The sequence below is a fragment of the Petromyzon marinus genome, chromosome 39 (genome assembly GCF_048934315.1).
Source record: "Petromyzon marinus isolate PM22_M1 ecotype Great Lakes invasive population chromosome 39, UKy_Petmar_22M1.pri1.0, whole genome shotgun sequence".
Classification (NCBI taxonomy): Eukaryota; Metazoa; Chordata; class Hyperoartia; order Petromyzontiformes; family Petromyzontidae; genus Petromyzon; species Petromyzon marinus.
The window spans coordinates 17634795-17654368 of record NC_133705.1 but is presented as its reverse complement, the minus strand read 5'-3'; the positions used below and the strand labels follow the sequence as shown (position 1 = coordinate 17654368).

The 19574-nt window shown below is 44.1% G+C and overlaps 2 protein-coding genes across 3 annotated transcripts; one reads left to right on the top strand and one right to left on the bottom strand.

The window, feature by feature from the left end:
* The first annotated feature begins 742 nt into the window (after positions 1–742).
* Positions 743–10701, top strand: LOC116950578 (cilia- and flagella-associated protein 74-like). Of its 2 annotated transcripts, none has more exons than XM_076072978.1 (6): positions 743–3600; positions 3919–4074; positions 4890–5008; positions 5620–5686; positions 6515–6604; positions 6760–10701. In XM_076072978.1, the coding sequence occupies exons 3-6, from the start codon at positions 4974–4976 to the stop codon at positions 6973–6975; spliced, it is 408 nt and encodes a 135-aa protein (XP_075929093.1). In that variant the 5' UTR covers positions 743–3600; positions 3919–4074; positions 4890–4973; the 3' UTR covers positions 6976–10701. The 2 variants fall into 2 exon arrangements, with proteins under 2 accessions (XP_075929093.1, XP_075929092.1); XM_076072977.1 differs by having other exon boundaries at positions 743–3685.
* A 353-nt stretch (positions 10702–11054) lies between these two features.
* LOC116950582 (trace amine-associated receptor 365-like) lies at positions 11055–14527 on the bottom strand. Its single transcript, XM_032968480.2, has one exon. The coding sequence runs from the start codon at positions 12645–12647 to the stop codon at positions 11631–11633; it is 1017 nt and encodes a 338-aa protein (XP_032824371.2). The 5' UTR covers positions 12648–14527; the 3' UTR covers positions 11055–11630.
* Between the last annotated feature and the right edge of the window lie 5047 nt (positions 14528–19574).

The following is a 19574-nucleotide window of genomic DNA, read 5'->3' as shown; positions in this document are numbered from 1 at the left end:
GTAATTGCCCACGGTCCCTTACGTTATGGCAAGCTTCGGGGCCACTTCCTGGAGTCGTGGAGTTCTGCCATTACTCGTAGATTTCATAAAAGCATGTTTTTAAAAAAGTTTAAGAAATATATTACTTGTTAAATGGAGGCCACGGACTTCGCCACGGAGCTTTTAGCAGTAAACAATGTACCGTATTTACCGGGTAATACTTCGCGCTACATTTACCCTACCGGGTGATTCTTCCGAGCTACCTTTACCCTACCCTTTACCTTGCCCCTTGGCATGTCGACACCTTTACCCTTTACCCTTTTACCTGGTAAAAAAGGTAAATTACCTTACCTTGCCGAGGCCTAGGCAAAGGGAGAACCCAGGACGACTGGCACTCTTCCACAGTTGTAGGAGGCTGCCGCAGCTCCAGTCTATCGGAGGACCGCGATTCGCGCGCCACCAGCACGTTGCTTTAATCTCAGGGTGTGCTCCCCTAGCCTTTGTCTTCCTAGACGTACCCACAAGGCAGTGGGAACACTGATATAGACACAAAGACAGATGCAGAGAGAGTGAAGTCAGCAATAGAAGAGAAATAAGGAGGGGACAGACCCTTGCTGAGCGAGTGACCGGAGTGCCTTATTTACTCTGAAAATGCCCCTTTCTCATTTGTAACCTTCCTGATGTTCTGATTAAATTGTAAACACGCAATCAACTGAACTGGCATGCGAATGTGGTGTGTCCACCCTTGGCTGAGGATCAACAGTGGACCTGGACACCATTCAGTGATTCCAATTTGACATGTTTCTACTTTAAGCTCAATCTTGCATAATGGACTGAGCATAGTGAACACTCCACTGTGTTTAAAGTATAACACATATACTATACAGTGAACCTATGCAAACAGATAACTAATCTTCTGCATGAAATTGCGTTTATAATCCTATAAAGCATGTGTATGTAATTTATGGTGTTTAGTTCTGTGCTATTTCTCTGTTCACCAAATGTATAGTTTTCAATCTCCAGGATACAGGTGTCGTGATATTGATGAGTCACTGTAGCGCGTTCCGCTGGGAGATTGGTAGACAATAGAATGAGGGGTAACAGCCCGTTCTACCAGCTGTACCTGTAGGCAAGGCACGGAGCCCTCTGGGGGATCCAGAGGGGTGCGGGGCCGAGGGCGGAGCCTGGCCACGCTGGACAGGATAAAAGGCGAGCTCCGAGTCACAGTTGGGGCTTCTGCGATCTGGCGTAGAACTCATCGGCGTCTTCGCCGTCTTCGCCCTCTTCAAGCTGTGGGTCTGGCAGCATGTTGGCTGCCCCGACCCGGTATGTAGTTATCCCCTAAGGCTGTGAAGGCCGGAATAAAAGAGAGAGAGTACCTCCTACTAGTGTCTGTGAATTTGCACAATACACAGGTAAAAGTATAAAATCTATCTGCCAATAGGTGATGATGATGAAGCTCCCATTGCTGGTGTTGCTCAGGCAATGCATGGGCGCTGTTGTGTGTGGCTCTCAGCCTGGTAAGCCAAGCACAGAGCTGCTGGGATGGAAGGAGATACTTGGGCTCTCAGCCAGGAATTAGACCCCAGGCAATCGGTCACTGAACTCTATAAATGAACCCTCCACTCGAATAAGCCATTGTTACACAATGCTAAGTGGAAGACCGTTTGTATCTTTTGCTCGCTCGTTAATATGTGTGTGCTGATAACTTATCCTACTACACATACGCTTCATACGAACTGGCTATGCACAAGCATTAGGTTTCCATGTTCTTGATTTTAATATTTCCAGTTTTAACTGCGAGTCGCATCAGCAGAGAGTGGCCTGCTAAACAAATTCTGCTCTGCTACCTGATGTTACAGGCAAGATCTTCGACCAACACGTGGCTGTTTCATTGCAGCAAATTTATCAAGAAGACCCATTGGGTGACTGATCGACATGCCATTTATATTTTAATATGGAGAAGCAGACCACTGTCTGATTATTTATCCATTACCTACATGTTGTTCTACCATTGTATACAACCGAGCATGTCATGTTGTTCTACCAGTTGATCACACACACGACACGTTTAGTGTATAATGAAGGAATGTTCGTCTCCACCAAAACTGTGCGCTCGTGCACAGCAGTACTGCTCTGCAGGAGGCTCAACAGCACGCGGAAGGTGTGCGGTTGACACACGCGGAGAAGGCTCAGCTGTACACACTGGGACGTCACCTCAACCAACTCTGGGAGGCCAAGAGCCAGACGGAGGCGCTCATTCAGCAGACTGGGTTAGCAGAGTCTTCAAGCCGTAACAGGGCAGCAGCACGACCACGAACCACGCCTCGTGGACTGGATCTCTGTTTTCGCGGTTGCTGAGCACAGGCCCAACAAGCAGCACTGTAGAATGTGTAATCGAATCGAGTTTATACATTTATTGGAGACAATGGGAGTGGATTCCTAAGTGGAGCAGTATGGAGAAAGAAGGTAAGCGATGTGGTTTGCAGTGTGGTGGTTGAACGCAGTGTGGTGGTTGAGGCGAAGTTATTCCAGAGTCCCAACACGGGTGGAGGGTTACTTCACCATCACTCACTCATCCGGCCACACACCAGGGATACCGATGAGCAAGTAACAATCCATCAATTGCAATTAAGTCTAAAAATAATAATACATTAACTAAATAGTACTTGTAAAAATGCATTATTTCTGATTCATTGACTTTGAATGTGACTGATTCAAGAAATCCCTGAAACCCTTTCGGAATGTACACGAACAAAATACCAAGAATCTTTCATTGATTTTGGGCCGTGAATGATGAAAATTCACCGAATCATGGAAGCGGTGAATCATTGTCCGTGTAGTCACCTCTAACTATAAATGTATCTCGATACTTTGCAAGACTGTTCCACCATCATGCAGGTCACGGTGCCATGCAGAGTTATCTGCGGCAGCTGCAGGATTGTATTGCCGTTAAGGTGAGGCGCTGTCTTAGTTTGACTGGTGGTGCGTTCGTGAGGAGCTTCCGGCTCTACCGGCACTGAATTGTACTGGAGAAACGCTGCAGCGTTCCACAGCAGCTGCTGCTCCTCCTGCTCCAGCGAGGTGCGGCAGGTGTAGCTAACATTAGTTTCACTCCATGGAGTCGCATAGTAAGATCACTTAGTCAACATTGCCAAGTGACTACGTGTAGAGTCGTGCTATAACGATGACCTGGAAGATTTAGGCGGCTGTTGCAGCGAGGCGCTGTAGCTGCTGTGGTTGTCGTGAAACCGTGACGTGTGAGTGAGGATGTCCCAGCTTACCGCCGCTGCTGCTGCCGCTGCCGCTGCCGTGTTGCCAGAGAGGAGCTGCGAGGGAGCCGGCTGAGGGAGCTCCGCAGGGAGCAGCAGATAACGCAGCAACAAATGCGGCAAGCGGCGGACACCACCAACACGTGAGGAGGAGTTCCTTGGGAGCCACCCGGCGTCCCGCAGGCGCCGCGAGTCCCACCTCGCCAGAGCGCTCGGCATCGTCTGATGAGTATCGCCGTTGGTAGACCATGAAACACATCAGGTGTCAAGGTGTCGCTCTCCCGAGGAAGAGTTTTTGTTTGTCTCGGTGGGCTCCAACAGGAAGACGCAGAGCACAAAGCGGGATTCCGTGAGTCTCACTGGTGGCGAACGGACGCGTGAGTAACAGTCGGCTATGGCATCCTGAAGTACCACAGCGAGACAGACCATGACAGGTTGGAAAAAACTAACAGAGCATGCACCATCGGTCAACCTTCATTTCTATCATTTTGAGCATAGAAATATTTCAAATGTGGAAATTAAATGATATAGCGGCATGATGTCATAGGAATTTTCTTTTCGTGCACAACTTGCAAAAGCTCGTGTAATTTCGACCCATATTGTGATGTAAATTTATTTAGACCTTATAAAAGTAGTTATTGCAACATTTACTCTCGATTGTGAGCAGGCCACTGGTCAGGAGGTGAAAACCCATCCGTTTGGACCCAGTGAAGCAGAGGGAGGAGGCCCCGTGCTGGAGGAAAAGCCAAAGGGCCAACGCAGACTGGGGCTGACGGTTCAGGGCCACTCCTTTTCCAGCAAGCCCAACGTCATAGCCTTCAAGGTAGGCATCCCAGTGATACTGTGCAGGCCACCTGTTGGCCTTGCCACACACAGCATTTTCCAGGTCCTAATCAAGCCACAAAGGATGGCTCGGCTCTGCTGTTGGCACTCGTGTTGCGCAGTGAAGGGTGATTGATGCTTGCTTACCCGGCTCATGATACGCGTTTTATTTTCCACACACGTTTACATGAGTGCTTTAAACTATACATATCATGGCCTGTTTGTAGCCTTTTTTGCCTGTTTTGAAACTGTGCAATGCCTTGTTTCTTAAACACAAGCCACAATTATTTGCCTTCTTACTTATTTATGTTCTGAAGGGCAATTGCTCAAATGTTGGCTCATTATTTGTTATTTAAAAATGCAGTATTTACTATTAATGGCAGTGGTATTTTTCTAGCCTGTTCTGAATGTAAGTCCGATCTGCTTATTCTTTGGGTCTTTCGGTAAAGCCACGTAGATATAAATAATAATAGATGAATTCCTGCAGTCACGAAAGCTTTAAGTCCGATGTACTTATTTACTGCAGAAGTATATCACCCCTAGGTTGCGTGTGCTTTTGAGCAGCACACAACCCAATGCTAGGACATTACCTACAAATGGTTACATTTGGATTACACGAAGCAGCATTGCACCCTCCTGCGATAACTTAGCAGGACCCTCCTGAAAAAAAGTCTTGGGACTCGGTTAATCTTTCCTGGGTAAACAAGCGATATCATAATTTAGAGGTATGACTCTGGTCACGCATATCAAATAGATACAATTAGCACGTGACTATTTTCTGTATTAAACACTATTCTTATGTTGCTCTCTTCCCAGAATTTTGATGTTGGGAAAATATACAAGTTGAAAGTGGTTCTGACCAACGTGTCCTACACCAGCAACTTCTGCCGCTACAAGGGCATGAGCGAACATCTGGAGGACTCCGTCAGTGTGCGGTTCGTAAAGCCAGAGGCACCTTCCCGTGCGGAGGTCAAGAGAGCACTGTGCCTGTGTTCACGCTCTCAGTGTGAATGCAGCAGTCACAGCCTGATCATCTTCTCCATTCCTGGCAGTTACTTTTAATTACAACCAGGTGGGAGCTCATCAGTGTTTAATCATTACTGGGAATTATGATGAGAAGATGTTGGAGGGAGATGTGACCAAGATGATTCTACAAAGGAAAATGAAAGGGGAAAAAAGAGGGGAAGAGGAAGGGAAGAGTCGGTGGGAGAATGTGACCAATTGGATGGAACTGTCCGCGAGAGACTGTGAAGACGTAACACGTGGAGGGCAGCTGCCTTGGGCATCGACCCTCTATTATGAGGACGACACGAGATAGGTCGCTCATAGAGACTGCACGTTTACTGTGCAAGGAAAACATGGGTGCAAATAGAATTGCCGTTTAAGTCTAAATCGCAAATCCGAAGCTAGCAGGCAGTGTTATGTAAGTAAAGTTTATCAAGCAAGCAAATAATGAGATGCTAATTTCAAGAATAATACACAACCCTGCTGAATATTTAAAACCAGACTGGATGCCGTGCAATACGTGTAACGTGTGCCCCACCAGGTTCAAGCCTCCGGGACAGATGTCTGCAGGAATGTCCTTTGAGCTGATGGTTACTTTCGAGGCGACAGTGAGTGCCAGCAACCACACAGGGAGGGGTTCTGACAGAGCGCAGGAGCAGTCGGCTCTCGGCGTGTCCATCACTCCGCGAGTCATCCTCACTCTCACAGGTTGTTGGTGGAGCGTTCCTTCACCTGGGGAGAACGACTCCGACCACAGGGATCAGGCTCCCAAGGGGGCTTTGTTTCACATGCTCATTCAGCTGGCAGAACAAGACCATATTTACCGTTCGCTGGGAGGACAAATAGATGTTTTGGCCAATTAGCATTCTTCCAAAAACAAGACAAGTCCGTTGAAAGTTCTTCAGGAAAGGAAGACAGCTGGCGGAAATGTTTAGACTTTAAATTATTGTTAGTGATGGCCAAGCAAGCAAATAATGAGATGCTAATTTCAAGAATAATACACAACCCTGCTGGCCAAGACCCTGTTGTTATTTTCAATGAGTCCTGTTACTCTATTCAGATTACACACATTTGTAATTTATAGTAATTATAATCACGGTGAATCCTATGCAGTGCGTTCATTACTTGTCACTGATTAAAATATTGCATGAACAAAGGCTCCTATTCCATAATTAGTGCTGTTTTTCAACAAAGACATCAGTAGGGCTGTTCCTTTAATAATATAAATGTTGGTGCATTTATATTGGACCATTATAAAGTCACAAATGATTGAGCACACACTGAAATACTTCACCACCATGGTCATTAACAAACACTGCCTGACTTTATTTTCCATCTATGAGGCAGTGTTTGTTAATGACGATGGTGGGAAAGTATTTTCAGCCTACGCCAAACTGGTCCATGAAATGTTACAAACGATTGCCTCTCTTGAACAGAAAAACGAGGACCTGAATGGAGAGCTGCAGTTTGCAGCTCAGAGCGGACCCTTCACAGTGCCAGTGCAGTGCACAACTAAGAAATGTGACGTGAGTACAGCGCAAGGCTCCGCTAAGGGAAGACCATGGCTGACGGGGATCTGCGATACAGCACGGGCTGAAGGAATGATGATGATGATAGACGTGGTGTCTGCTTCCAGTAGGCACTTATACCGGCGATGGCACTGTGTGCGTGTATTGTGCAGGTGACGGTGGACAGGTCCAAGATTGACTTTGGCACCCACGTGGTCGGAGAGACCATAAGGAGGACCTTCACGTTGGTGAACCGAGGTGCTCTCGGGACCAGGTTCCGTTTCGTGAAGGCAGACTATAAAGAGGCACAACAGGTCCGGGCAGCACCACGTGGGTGTGTGGCAGTGCCAGCTCACAGCAAGGCCCTGAAAGCACACGCACTCCCGTAGGGCTGTTGTCTACATCAGGCTAGCCACAGATACCTGTGGTTGTGATCAATGTTGCCATATGTACACAGGAGTGGTTGGCATGACAGCTGCTGTGGGTCTGTGAGGGATCCGGGGAGGGTCCTGGGGGTCCAGTGTGGGTCTGGGGGGTGGGGGTTGCCAGTGTGGGTCCTTGGTGCATCTTGGGGGGGTCTGAGGTAGCACCGTTCTTTCAAACACCTTTAAAGTGGCTTTAAAATATTCACCCACTCACATACCTATTCACTTACCCACTTATCTATTCACCCTGTCTCTGTGTCTCTCTGCCCGCTATAAATGAACTCACCAACAAGCACGGAAAGGACTGCACTGACGCGGAGCCTATGTCCACCGCGTCTTATTTCCCCTTACCACTCGGCCCTACAACAACAACAAGCGCAGTTCCAAACTTGGTGGCGGTGACACCACACAGCGCTTGTGCAGGCGAGGTGCACTCTCGTGTCACGTGAAATGTGGAAGGCTCCGCTGGCAAGCCACGGACCCGACTCAGGTGCCATGAATTGACCGAGAGGACCGGCAGATTCACAACATATTCTCTCCACTGCTGAATTCTATTCACCCAGCACTCCGGTCGTTGATGTCAGCATCGCTCCTCCGCAGTTATTGGAGGACAGCTGTCTCCAACTGCTTTGTAGTCTAAAGTAGCGTCCTTCACGAACTTCTTCCTCCACACTAGTTACGGTCATCGGCAAGTCATCAGGTATCCGCATCTGTCATGGTTTGTGCGGATGCGGTTCAGGGTGGACCACGAATCCGCATCCACTGATGCACAAATGTAAACTTAACTCTCCAGTAATAGTGTGACTGTCCTCCAAAACAGACCGTACAACATTACAATGACACGATGCCGAATCACAAATACGAAGGAGACATCACAGTGATACACTCCGCTACTCCTGACACAGTTATCTGGCTTGACCACCTGAATGTGAAATTGTAGTTGTTGCTCTACATCTACATCAGCAGCCATACGAAAGAAGATCCGCACGTCGACTCCGCTCCACATCCTCCTCAAGCCCGGACCGCGCCCGTTCAGCCCCTCTTTCTATCCAATCAAACAGAAGCTGCTTCGTTATGGTTCGGTTGTGTATTTTATAACTTTAATATCCATAAGAGGTGTTTGGGTTAGATCGCGTAAATGTGAATGTGTCGTTCAACCCGCCAGCACCCAACAGCCAATGAGTAAGGTTTGTCACATAAACGAAACGTGTCAATTCGTTACTGTACAGCACTAACCAGTGTTGGAGAATAAAACCACAACATTTACAATTCGAGTACGACGTTTCGCCAGTAATTAGAACTAGTATCATCAGGCGACAGCCAGAGTTTTGGAGAAATCCTGTTTCGGTCTTACAGGGATAAATGTGAAGCCGTCACTTACTCATTGGCTTTTTCGGTAAAGTCACGTGTGTAGAAATACAATAAAATGATATTTTAAAAAAACAATCACGACGTTTCGATCACAACACAAGCGATCTTTATCAGGTGTCAAGAACAAATCACAGAGGTAAATACAACAAAAAGATGAGAGACGAGAATTCAACAAACCTGAAAAAACATTATGTGAAGCACATCCAGTCAGGCAAACAACACAGTTAGACACTTCCTGGCAGACCACGAATTTCAGAAGTGTTAAATTTCGTGTTCAACCTTTGGATTGCACATACCAGCATAGATAGAATGAAAAATACGAGGTACACGGTCAGTAGAAATACATATACAAGTCCACCAAGAGGTAAGGAGGGAGGAAAGATGGACAGGGAGGCAGATAGAGAGAGGGGGGGGGGCGGAGGGATGAACAGAAGCTTAAATAGGAAAAACGGTTGGAGGGGGGGAGGGGCCAGAGCGAGAGCGGCAGCTCAAACACGCACATCTTACACATGCAAAACGGCAGCTCAAAAAAGGATCACCCCTTGTAAATACAAAACGGCAGCTCAAAAAAGGACCACCTCTTGTAAATACAAAACGGCAGCTCAAAAAATGACCACCTCTTGTAAATACAAAACGGCAGCTCAAAAAAGGGCACATCTTACACTTAATTACAACGGTAACTTCTAACTGTGTTGTTTGCCTGACTGGATGTGCTTCACATGTTTTTTCAGGTTTGTTGAATTCTCGTCTCTCATCTTTTTTTTGTATTTACCTCCGTGATTTGTTCTTGATACCCGATGAAGATCGCTTGCGTTGTGATCGAAACGTCGTGATTGTTTTTTTTAAATGTAATTTTATTGCATTTCTACATGCGTGACTGTACCAAAAAAAAAAACAATGAGTAATTTTATGCAGTCACGAAAGCTTTAATACTTTAAGCCGTCACTTGTGAGCCAATCAGGTGCGAAGGCCGGAGAGGGGGTGGGGGTCATGTATCGATACAGATTGCAATGGATATCAATTACAGGTCGGGTTCGTCATCGGGTACTCAACATCCAGTATGCATGCATGTATATTCTGCCGTTGTTGGGTGCAAGAAATCGCAATACCTTTTTGTCTGCTCACTGTTAATCACTGTCAGCATATGGTAGGGCCTGTATAGGCGCATGCAGTTAAATAGGCATGCAGTTGTATAAGCTGTAGTACTGAATATAACCACGAGATGGCAACATGTAGCCATGTACTGTATTGTCTCAGCTTAGGAGTTATATCTTGATTTGAAGCTTTCGTGACTGCAGGAATCCATACTCTTTGGTCCTTTCGGTAAAGTCACGTAGAAAATACAAAATATATTTTTTTTAATTATTTTCATTTTTTATCTACGTGACTTTACCGAAAGAACCAATAATACTTAGGAGTTATGGTTTAGTGAAGATGTAGGGCGCACCTAAAGTTCGTGTTAAAAGGGCCCCTGCGAGGGAAATAGCCTCTCTCTCTGCTGTCCTGCGTGGCCCAATCCCAGAGGCGAGTTATTTGCGACGAACAGCAGCGACACGGGGAGCAGAGTGGAAGTTCGTGGAGCGAACTCTGAGACTGGGAGAGGAACTGAGCTGGGTCATTGCTCATCCCGGGAAACATTTAGTACACTTCTTAATGCGCTGCAACAGGACAGAATGAATGATATATTGTGTTCGCATTCTCTATAAGCCAAACATTGAGTCCGCCTACTTTATTGAGGGCGATATTGGCATAGAAAATAAATTATGATTGAGCTATCTTGGCGTGAGTGGCGTGCAACCAACCCCCCTCTCAATATCATCAGGCCAGCCGATCCGTGAACTCGTGTGCATATATCCAGTTACCTTTCAAGTCTTGTGTAGTGCATTGCAGTCTCTAATAATGTTACGGGATGATCTTCATTGGAGAAGGGGCGTGATTAACACACAAACGTCAACAGGAGATCTCTAAAACCTCAGCCTTGGGATCTCCGTTTAAGATCCCCGTGACTCACCCGGTTTGTCCGACTGCCTTTTACGATCCTCCCGTTCCAATGCGACTTGTGGCCGATACAATCCGTGTCCGTACCGACATTCATATACAGCACTGTAGTGTCACCCTTCGCGCATGCTCATGTTCACTTATTTAGGCCTCTGTCGCCCTTGCTGTTGACTGCTTTCAGCACGTCATCGTGACCGACGTGCGTGATTTCACAACAAATGTTTGACCCGTATACAAGTTCAAGCCTGGCTTTCTTGGTTCTTTCGGTAAAGTCACGTAGAAGGGAAACAATAAAATAAGAAAAATATTAAACAATAAAATTCTCACGACGTTTCGACTGCAACACAAGCAATCATCATCAGGTGTGAAAACCACAGCAATATTTTTTTTTCAAATTTTCTTGCTGTGGTTTTCACACCTGATGATGATTGCTTGTGTTGCAGTCGAAACGTCGTGAGAATTTTATTGTTTCATATTTTTATTATGTTATTGTTTCCCTTCTACGTGACTTTACCGAAAGAACCAAGAATATGAATCCCTGCAGTCACGAAAGTTTTAAATCAAAATGAAAGCCTGGCTTTATTCATGACAATGTCAAAACTCATTTTTAGAGTATGTTTGTGTTAAACCAATCCTGTTGAAATGATGCACTCCCAGAGGGTCTTATAGCGGATGTTTTATTTTTATGCGGAGGGACAAATATGGTAAGCAGGAGTATTTATGCTTTACCATTTTTAAATCACGAGCTTTGACTTCCTGTGCGAAGAATTCGTGAATTCAGTTGAAAACAGTAAAATGTTCACATTTATTTTACATATTTCTAAACACAATTGTGTGACCTCTATGAGGACCATCCAGCATCTCTTCTCAAAGACCAATTTAAAATATATTTTTAACACCGTTGCTGAGAACAGGCCCAAAGCGTCAAGTGACCAGCAACAAACATCACTATCAAAGTTATACTAGATGACAGTTTACATGTTTCTTGAATTATGCGAGGTTATAAGATCTTGCGAAAAGAGGCAATGGAAGGCAATTGCAAAGTGAATAGATAAATATGATGAGACAGAGCAGTGTTGTGTGCTGCAGTGTGGTGATCGTACACAGTGTGGATGAGACTAAAGACTGGTTGACAGATTATATTCGATTTCAATGTGTGAACGTGTTTGATTAATTTGAAAATATATAATTCCAGCTGTACAAACACAACAGAACCTCGTTCACATGAAGTAGCAATATCTAACACATTGTCAGTCTAAGTCTTTGTTTCTTGTGCTTAAATGTGTAATTTCCAAGCTAAACATGATCTTAAAAGCTTTTCTGAACGGGCGATTAAATGACGCATACAAAAGTGGGTTTATCGTAGAATTAATGTAGCCAAGCCACACTACAATATTCCAAACCAGAGGATCTGTCTGAAAATCATTAACTGGGTCAATTAAACTCGCTACAAAATTTGGTAACCAAAAAAACAGAAAACCGCCCATGATGATACCCAGGGTCTTTGTAGCGTTGTGCTCTCGCTTCATCAGGGCCCACTGGTTCTGCCTCTCATCCCGGTTTAACTGCAGGGCAACACTGGCAGCACTGACTTGCCGTGCCTGCCTGCGTGCCACCCTATAGATCTTGACATACGTCGTTATCATTATTGCCATTGGAGTTATAAACGCGCAGCATGTGTCCACATAGGCAAACCATACATTCTTGACGATGGCACAGGTATCTGCACAGATACGACTCTGTACCATTTCCTCTATGCCAATGATGTTCCAGCTCAATAAGAACGGAGCAAAGTATACCAATGGACAAGTCCAGCAAAGAATTAACATGAACGCCATGGTATTGTTGGTTACTCTTGAAGTGTAATGCAGTGGGTCGCATATTGCAACGTAACGATCAAACGCTACGCAGCTTAGGTGGAGGATGGATACGGTTGAGAAAATGTAATCCAATGAACAATGTAACTTGCAGAATAATTTCCCATAAAACCAGCAACTATGCACTGTGCGCATCATGCTAAAGGGCATGACAACCAAGCCGACGAGCAGGTCTGCTGCAGCCAACGATAACGTCAAACTGTTGGTGTGGCTCTGCAATTGCTTAAAATATATTATAGAAGCGATAACAAGCATATTGCCTAATATTGTTGAAATAATAAAAAATAACAAAACTCCTTGCACCACTAAACCGTGTGTATAGGATAAATGTGGTGTAGTACAATTTAAATTGTAATACGTGATGATACATTTGATCAATGTGCTGTTCATTTCAGAATTATTAACCACTTTTGCTGCAACTAACAAATTGACTTGGTGTTGTATCACGCAATGTACTCAAGTATTGTAGTGTTAAATTTTACTGGGCAATATAATGTATTAATTTCAACTGCTGACAATTAAAATAAAATAAAAATAACAATTGGGGTATTTGATTTCATTGCTATGGCTTCACGTTCAACTGTCTATCACTGTACCCGCTCAATGTTACATATGTTTTGTATTTTACTTGCAAGCCATATTTCACTTGTAAGCCATATATTCATCTTCAATATATACAAAACAAATCTGAAACGCAAAAGGAAACAGATTAACAACATTTGCATTACTATCCACAAACTTCCAGGTTTTTACATTTTTACATAAAGGTGATCATTAATTCAGCCACATTCATTAACAGTACCCATAACACAGGTTGGAACCTCTGCTGTAGATTCTCTAGGGTTGAGAATCTATAGAATCTATCACATGCAATACATCCTTGGTACATTTTGAGCAATTATTCTGATACCTTATAACAAAATGAGGTGTGTTCATTAGTAGCTACTTTACCCTGTGAGTACGTTGTATTTCACCCCCAGGATTCAGATCTTAGATTACTTCTTCTATCAGATTTAAATTTTACTTATAGGCTCCTTATATAATCTCAGTGTCTCTTACCATTTCATTCCGATAATCTGTATTTGAATCTGTCCTAAGACAGTGATGCTGGTGATAAGGTTGATATCCTTGCCTTGATTCTGGGTGAAGAGAAATCATTGTTTGATCATTCTGAGTAAGATGTTCTCGAAAGGGCATGTACTGTACAGGTCGAGGTCAGTGATGTCGTTCGCACCAGCAATGAGGGGTTCGTCTCTTTTACAACCTTGAGGCAGCTCTAGAAATTCCACATTCCTATGACAGGGGATAATATATTCATAAGACAACCACTGATGACTTCCCAACAAAGTTGTACTCATTTAATTAACTTCAGAGGGATGAAGGACTGAGTCAAACCCCAACCAAGATGTGAACTCCTCACCTTCCAATGGCGAGCTGCTCACTCTGTCACAGAGCTGCCTGGCCGGTTATTGCATGGGTGCAGCTTTCTGGAACTTTAATCAATTCCACGTATCGATTTGTCTACTGATTACTAAAAGTGTATTGATTTAGGCTGCATCCTGTCACACATATAAACATTAACTTCTTATAAACGCAGGCACTATGATATAACATATCTTAAGAAGTTATCACGTTATTTAATGATTTATTGGAGAAACTATATTGGCTTTGTATCAGCTTGCATTGCATTTTTTTAGTTAAGATATTTTACTTACATACATTCGAAAGATCGAACATCTGGTTTGCAATTGCATCCAGTGTCAATTAACACAAAGCAAACATGTAATAACACGTATACAAACATTTCAATAACGTAATCATTGGTATTATTTTGTTAAGTCGGAAAACAATGAGAAATGCACTCCAACAACACATTAATTATTGCCAAATGTCTTGGATTTCAGCCATATGCAACTTCCACAAGTATCATTCCATTCGTTTTACTACGGCTGACGTTGCTGATGTAGAGCAACAACTATAAGTTTACATTGAGGTGGTTGAGCCAGATAATTGCATCCGGGGTAGTGGAGTTATTGCTGCAATGACTATATGCTGGTAAAAATGTCCAAGGTTTAAGGGATATGTACGTGCAAATATATAATCTCTAAACAACAACGAAATTTGTTATATTTTTTCGGTGAATGTGATCAGCATAAATTGGTAAGACCAAGACATTTTTGACAACAATACAAATTTGATTTACATTGCAGCTAAAGGATTCTGCATTTATAATATTGGTTCTTTCGGCAAAGTCACGTAGAAGGGAAATAATAAAAATAAAGTTACAAAATTCTCGAAATGTCGTGAGAATTTTATTGTTAGATTTTTATTATTTTATTATTTCACTTCTACGTGACTTTACCGAAAAAACCAAAGAGTAATTCCTGCAGTAACGAAAGCGCCTTATAAAATTTTAGACTGCTTTTTAGTTAGAGGCAGTCAGTCATAGGCAGATGAGAAGAGCAAGGTTCTGGACTTGACGATGGGCAGGGAGTCAACATGAGCAGGGAGTCAACATGGGCAGGGAGTCAACATGGGCAGGGAGTCAACATGAGCAGGGAGTCAACATGGGCAGGGAGTCAACATGGGCAGGGAGTCAACAACAGCACAGGTGGATGGGGGAAGGGAGTTCTAGACTGTGGGCAGCAGAGGAGAATGAGTGACCTTCCACTGAGTGAAGGTCATTCATTAGAAATTTCAGCAGAAAATCGTGGTTTTTGGAGCGATGCGTGGAGGGGAGCAAATTTAGACGAGAGGAGAGAGGGAGGAGAGGGCGTGGAGAGGAGTAGCGTGAGGCGAGACCGGGAATGTCTGAGAAGGCGTGGAGGACGACACAGTGAGATGAGAAGGGAGAGTCGGGCAGAGGCGAGTCCATGAAAAATCTTGAAATCAATCTGGGATTGGAATGAGAGCCATCAGAGGGATTTGGGTATGGGGGTGGTGTTGCCATTTTTACTGATCCAGGTGAGGAATCTGGCAGCCGAATGTTTTATTCAAAATGTGATGAAGTTATGGGTGAGGGTCTCATTTGTAGTTGGGATAAGGCGGTGGCAGTTACAGGAGATGTTACCCTCATGTCGGAGTGAGTTATACAGAGCTACGATGTGGGAAGAAAACGAGAACCCATGATCAGGACAACTCCAACGTCTTCTTTGGTTCTTTCGGTAAAGTCACGTAGAATGAGAATAAAATAATAAATTGATAAAATAAAATAACAATAATATTTTATCAATTTATTATTTTATTCTCATTCTACGTGACTTTACCGAAAGAACCAAAGAAGATGAATCATTGCAGTCACGAAAGCTTTAAATCGAAACTCCAACGTGTTGCATACTATTTGGAGACGTTATTGGAGGTTAATGTTTATTTTTTTATGAAGTAAAGGAGGACTTACATTCTGACAGCATTAATCCTGTGGTAGTTAGAACCAAACTAAGATGAGATAATGCCCAGGCAAGATGATAGAGTAGGCAGTGATGCTTGGTTCATAGAGACACTGGAGATTGCAGAGCTGGGTGTCATCAACATCGAACTCATAATGGACATTAAAACTGGAGATTATTTGCCAAGAGGGAGGAGATGTATTGAGAAGATCGGGGGCCGAGAGTGGAGCCTCGTCGGACAGCATAACAGAGGAGTTTCCGAGATGAAGACGAGAGACAGTTCGTGAAATGAAAACGTAGGAGTGGTTCGAAAGGTTGGAGCAGCTCAGAGAGAGGTGTGCCAGAGATACCTACAGTGAGGGAAAAAAGGATTTGATCCGCTGCTGATTTTGTACGTTTGCCCACTGACAAAGAAATGATCAGTCTATAATTTTAATGGTAGGTTTATTTGGACAGTGAGAGACAGAATAACAAGAGGAAAATCGAGACAAACGAATGTCAAAAATGTTATAAATTGATTTGCATTTTAATGAGGGAAATAAGTATTTGACCCCCTCTCAATCAGAACGATTTCTGACTCCCAGGTGTCTTTTATACAGGTAACGAGCTGAGATTAGGAGCACACTCTTAAAGGGAGTGCTCCTAATCTCAGCTTGTTACCTGTATAAAAGACACCTGTCCACAGAAGCAATCAGTCAGATTCCAAACTCTCCACCATGGCCAAGACCAAAGAGCTCTCCAAGGATGTCAGGGACAAGATTGTAGACCTACACAAGGCTGGAATGGGCTACAAGACCATTGCTAAGCAGCTTGGTGAGAAGGTGACAACAGTTGGTGCGATTATTCGTAAATGGAAGAAACACAAAAGAACTGTCAATCTCCCTCGGCCTGGGGCTCCATGCAAGATCTCACCTCGTGGAGTTGCAATGATCATGAAAATGGTGAGGAATCAGCCCATAACTACACGGGAGGATCTTGTAAATGATCTCAAGGCAGCTGGGACCATAGTCACCAAGAAAACAATTGGTAATACACTATGCCATGAAGGACTGAAATCCTGCAGCGCCCGAAAGGTCCCCTTGCTCAAGAAAGCACATATACATGCCCGTATGAAATTTGCCAATGAACATCTTCAATGAATCAGAGGACAACTGGGTGAAAGTGTTGTGGTCAGACGAGACTAAAATGGAGCTCTTGGGCATCAACTCAACTCGCCGTGTTTGGAGGAGGAGGAATGCTGCCTATGACCCCAAGAACACCATCCCCACCGTCAAACATGGAGGTGGAAACATTATGCTTTGGAGGTGTTTTTCTGCTAAGGGGGCAGGACAACTTCACCGCATCAAAGGGACGATGGACGGGGCCATGTACCGTCAAATCTTGGGTGAGAACCTCCTTCCCTCAGCCAGGGCATTGAAAATGGGTCGTGGATGGGTATTCCAGCATGACAATGACCCAAAACACACGGCCAACGCCTAGCCAGTCTCCAGACCTTAATCTCATAGAAAATCTGTGGAGGGAGCTGAAGGTTCGAGTTGCCAAACGTCAGCCTCGAAACCTTAATGACTTGGAGAAGATTTGCAAAGAGGAGTGGGACAAAATCCCTCCTGAGATGTGTGCAAACCTGGTGGCCAACTATAAGAAACATCTGACCTCTGTGATTGCCAACAAGGGTTTTGCCACCAAGTACTAAGTCATGTTTTGCAGAGGGGTCAAATACTTATTTCCCTCATTAAAATGCAAATCATTTTATAACATTTTTGACATGCGTTTTTCTGGTTTTTGTTGTTGTTGCTCTGTCTCTCACTGTTCAAATAAACCTACCATTACAATTCTAGACATCATTTCTTTGTCAGTGGGCAAACGTACAAAATCAGCAGGGGATCAAATATTTTTTTCCCTCACTGTACATCGTTTTTGGAGATGCTTAGGTCATGGAGATGCTCAAGGATGATGCAGTGATCTATTGTGTCCAAATCAGCAGAATACTAACACGAATAATAACGGAGTTGCAACCAAGGAATGAAATAGGTCCAAGAGGGCATCCTGGATGGTTTGTTGCATTGTGGGATTGCGAGTGGTGGCAATGCCTTGAAGAGGCCTCCACAGAGCAGTCGATTGAACGTGGATGATGATGAGGGATTTTTATTGTAACAATTTAATGTTTGAACCTTTCAACATGAAATAATTCTATAAGCACTTGAAAACAATGTGACTTAGTGGTCATTATTTATCTTGTAAAGGTTAATATGTGCAAATGTGAAACATTTAAATGTACTGACGAAGTAGATGGACTTACCTTAGAGTGCTTAGGTAAACGTACCCACCCACTTTACGATACTTCAAATATCCTGCCTCAGCTCTGGCAAATCATGGGACATGTCCTTCCTATTATATACGTTATAATATTCTCAAGTGAATAGTTTGATGGCCTGTGCAGATGACACCAATTAAAACCTAACAACTCCAAATATGAAAGCAGTGCAATTTGTGAAATAATGAGATAGCACAATACGTTGGAATAATTACACATACTTTATAATTAAACTTGTGCTTTTCCTCCAACATATAATCTGTCACTGATGACAATGTATATAATGTGACACTTCTCAAACCACTGTTATTTACGTAGATTCTATCCATGGACATATCTCAAAATGCAATGACAATGGTATTAGCAAGCATAACTTCATTCACATTCATAAGAGGTTTTTGGGCTTGATCGCGTAAATATATAAATGTGTCGTTAAAACCCGCCACCACCCCACACAGCCAACTAGTAAGGGTTGTCACATAAACAGAACGTGCCAATTCATCACTAGTACAGCACACCGGTGTGTTGGAGAGCCAAGCCACAACATTTACAATCTGAGTACGACGTTTCGCCAGTAATTACAACTAGCTTCATCAGGCGACAGCCAGATTTGTGAAGTCACCTGTTTCGTTCCTTATATAGAGGCGTAGATGTGCGATCTAATCCAAAAACCTCTATTATGGTTGATATTGGTCGCGAAAGCCTGCTACTTGTTAAACTTCATTCACATTCTTTGCACAATGTTGAATGCACGAACGAGTGTGGAGTACGTCCTTTGACTTGTTTTCAGTTGTTGAAATGTGCAATATTTAATAACGGAAATTTTGCATATTTACACAGAAAGTAAAATGATCCAATCACACAATCCTGTGGATTGGAACATTGAGGCATGTGGACAGCATTATTCGGATAACACATTCCTGCGGAAGGAGCTGGTAGGAACGTTGGGTTGCTCGGTAAATGGCCAGGGTCAACGGCGGCACCACGTGGTGTATTCCGCAAATATGCCCGACTGCGAGAGCGGGCACAAGCCGGCATGAGTAGGTTAAACGTTGAGTTTTATAAGGGCACCACGGGGTGACCAGCCCCTCCCCACCCAGCCCCACCCCTCCCACCCCCCACTCAGCCCCACCCTCCCCACCCAGCCCCTCCCCACCCTCCCCACCCAGCACTCCCCACCCTCCCCTCCCCACCCAGCCCCTTCCCACCCTCCCCTCCTCACCCAGCCCCTCCCTCCCCAGCCAGCCCCTCCTCACCCTTCCCTCTCCACCCAGCCCCACCCCTCCATTTTTTGGATGCACGACGGACGGACGGACACAATAATCCCCTGTGGGCTGGTGTAACTAGGAGGTTCCGACTAGTATTAACTTGTAAATGACAATATTCTTACATTTAAACATTCACATCATAAACACCGAATAATGTCCACCACTATTCTAAACCAGCTGGAGAAACTGTCCTTGCCACATTAATGGTGCAATGTAAACCAAGGCCGTAATTATAATATATATTGGGGGGGGGGGGACACATCCCTCCACCCAATATATTGCTATGAAAACAAATAATTGCTATGCTATGTAAATAAAAACAACAATTTGCTAAACCTTGACCACAATA

Excerpts from the sequence above, each read along its gene's own strand:
- LOC116950582 (XM_032968480.2), bottom strand. The coding sequence starts at position 12,647 with ATGAACAGCACATTGATCAAATGTATCATCACGTATTACAATTTAAAT.
- LOC116950578 (XM_076072978.1), top strand. The coding sequence starts at position 4,974 with ATGAGCGAACATCTGGAGGACTCCGTCAGTGTGCG. Across the intron at positions 5,687-6,514 it reads TGGTTACTTTCGAGGCGACA|AAAAACGAGGACCTGAATGG; the intron begins GTGAGTGCCAGC and ends TCTCTTGAACAG. Across the intron at positions 6,605-6,759 it reads GCACAACTAAGAAATGTGAC|GTGACGGTGGACAGGTCCAA; the intron begins GTGAGTACAGCG and ends TGTATTGTGCAG.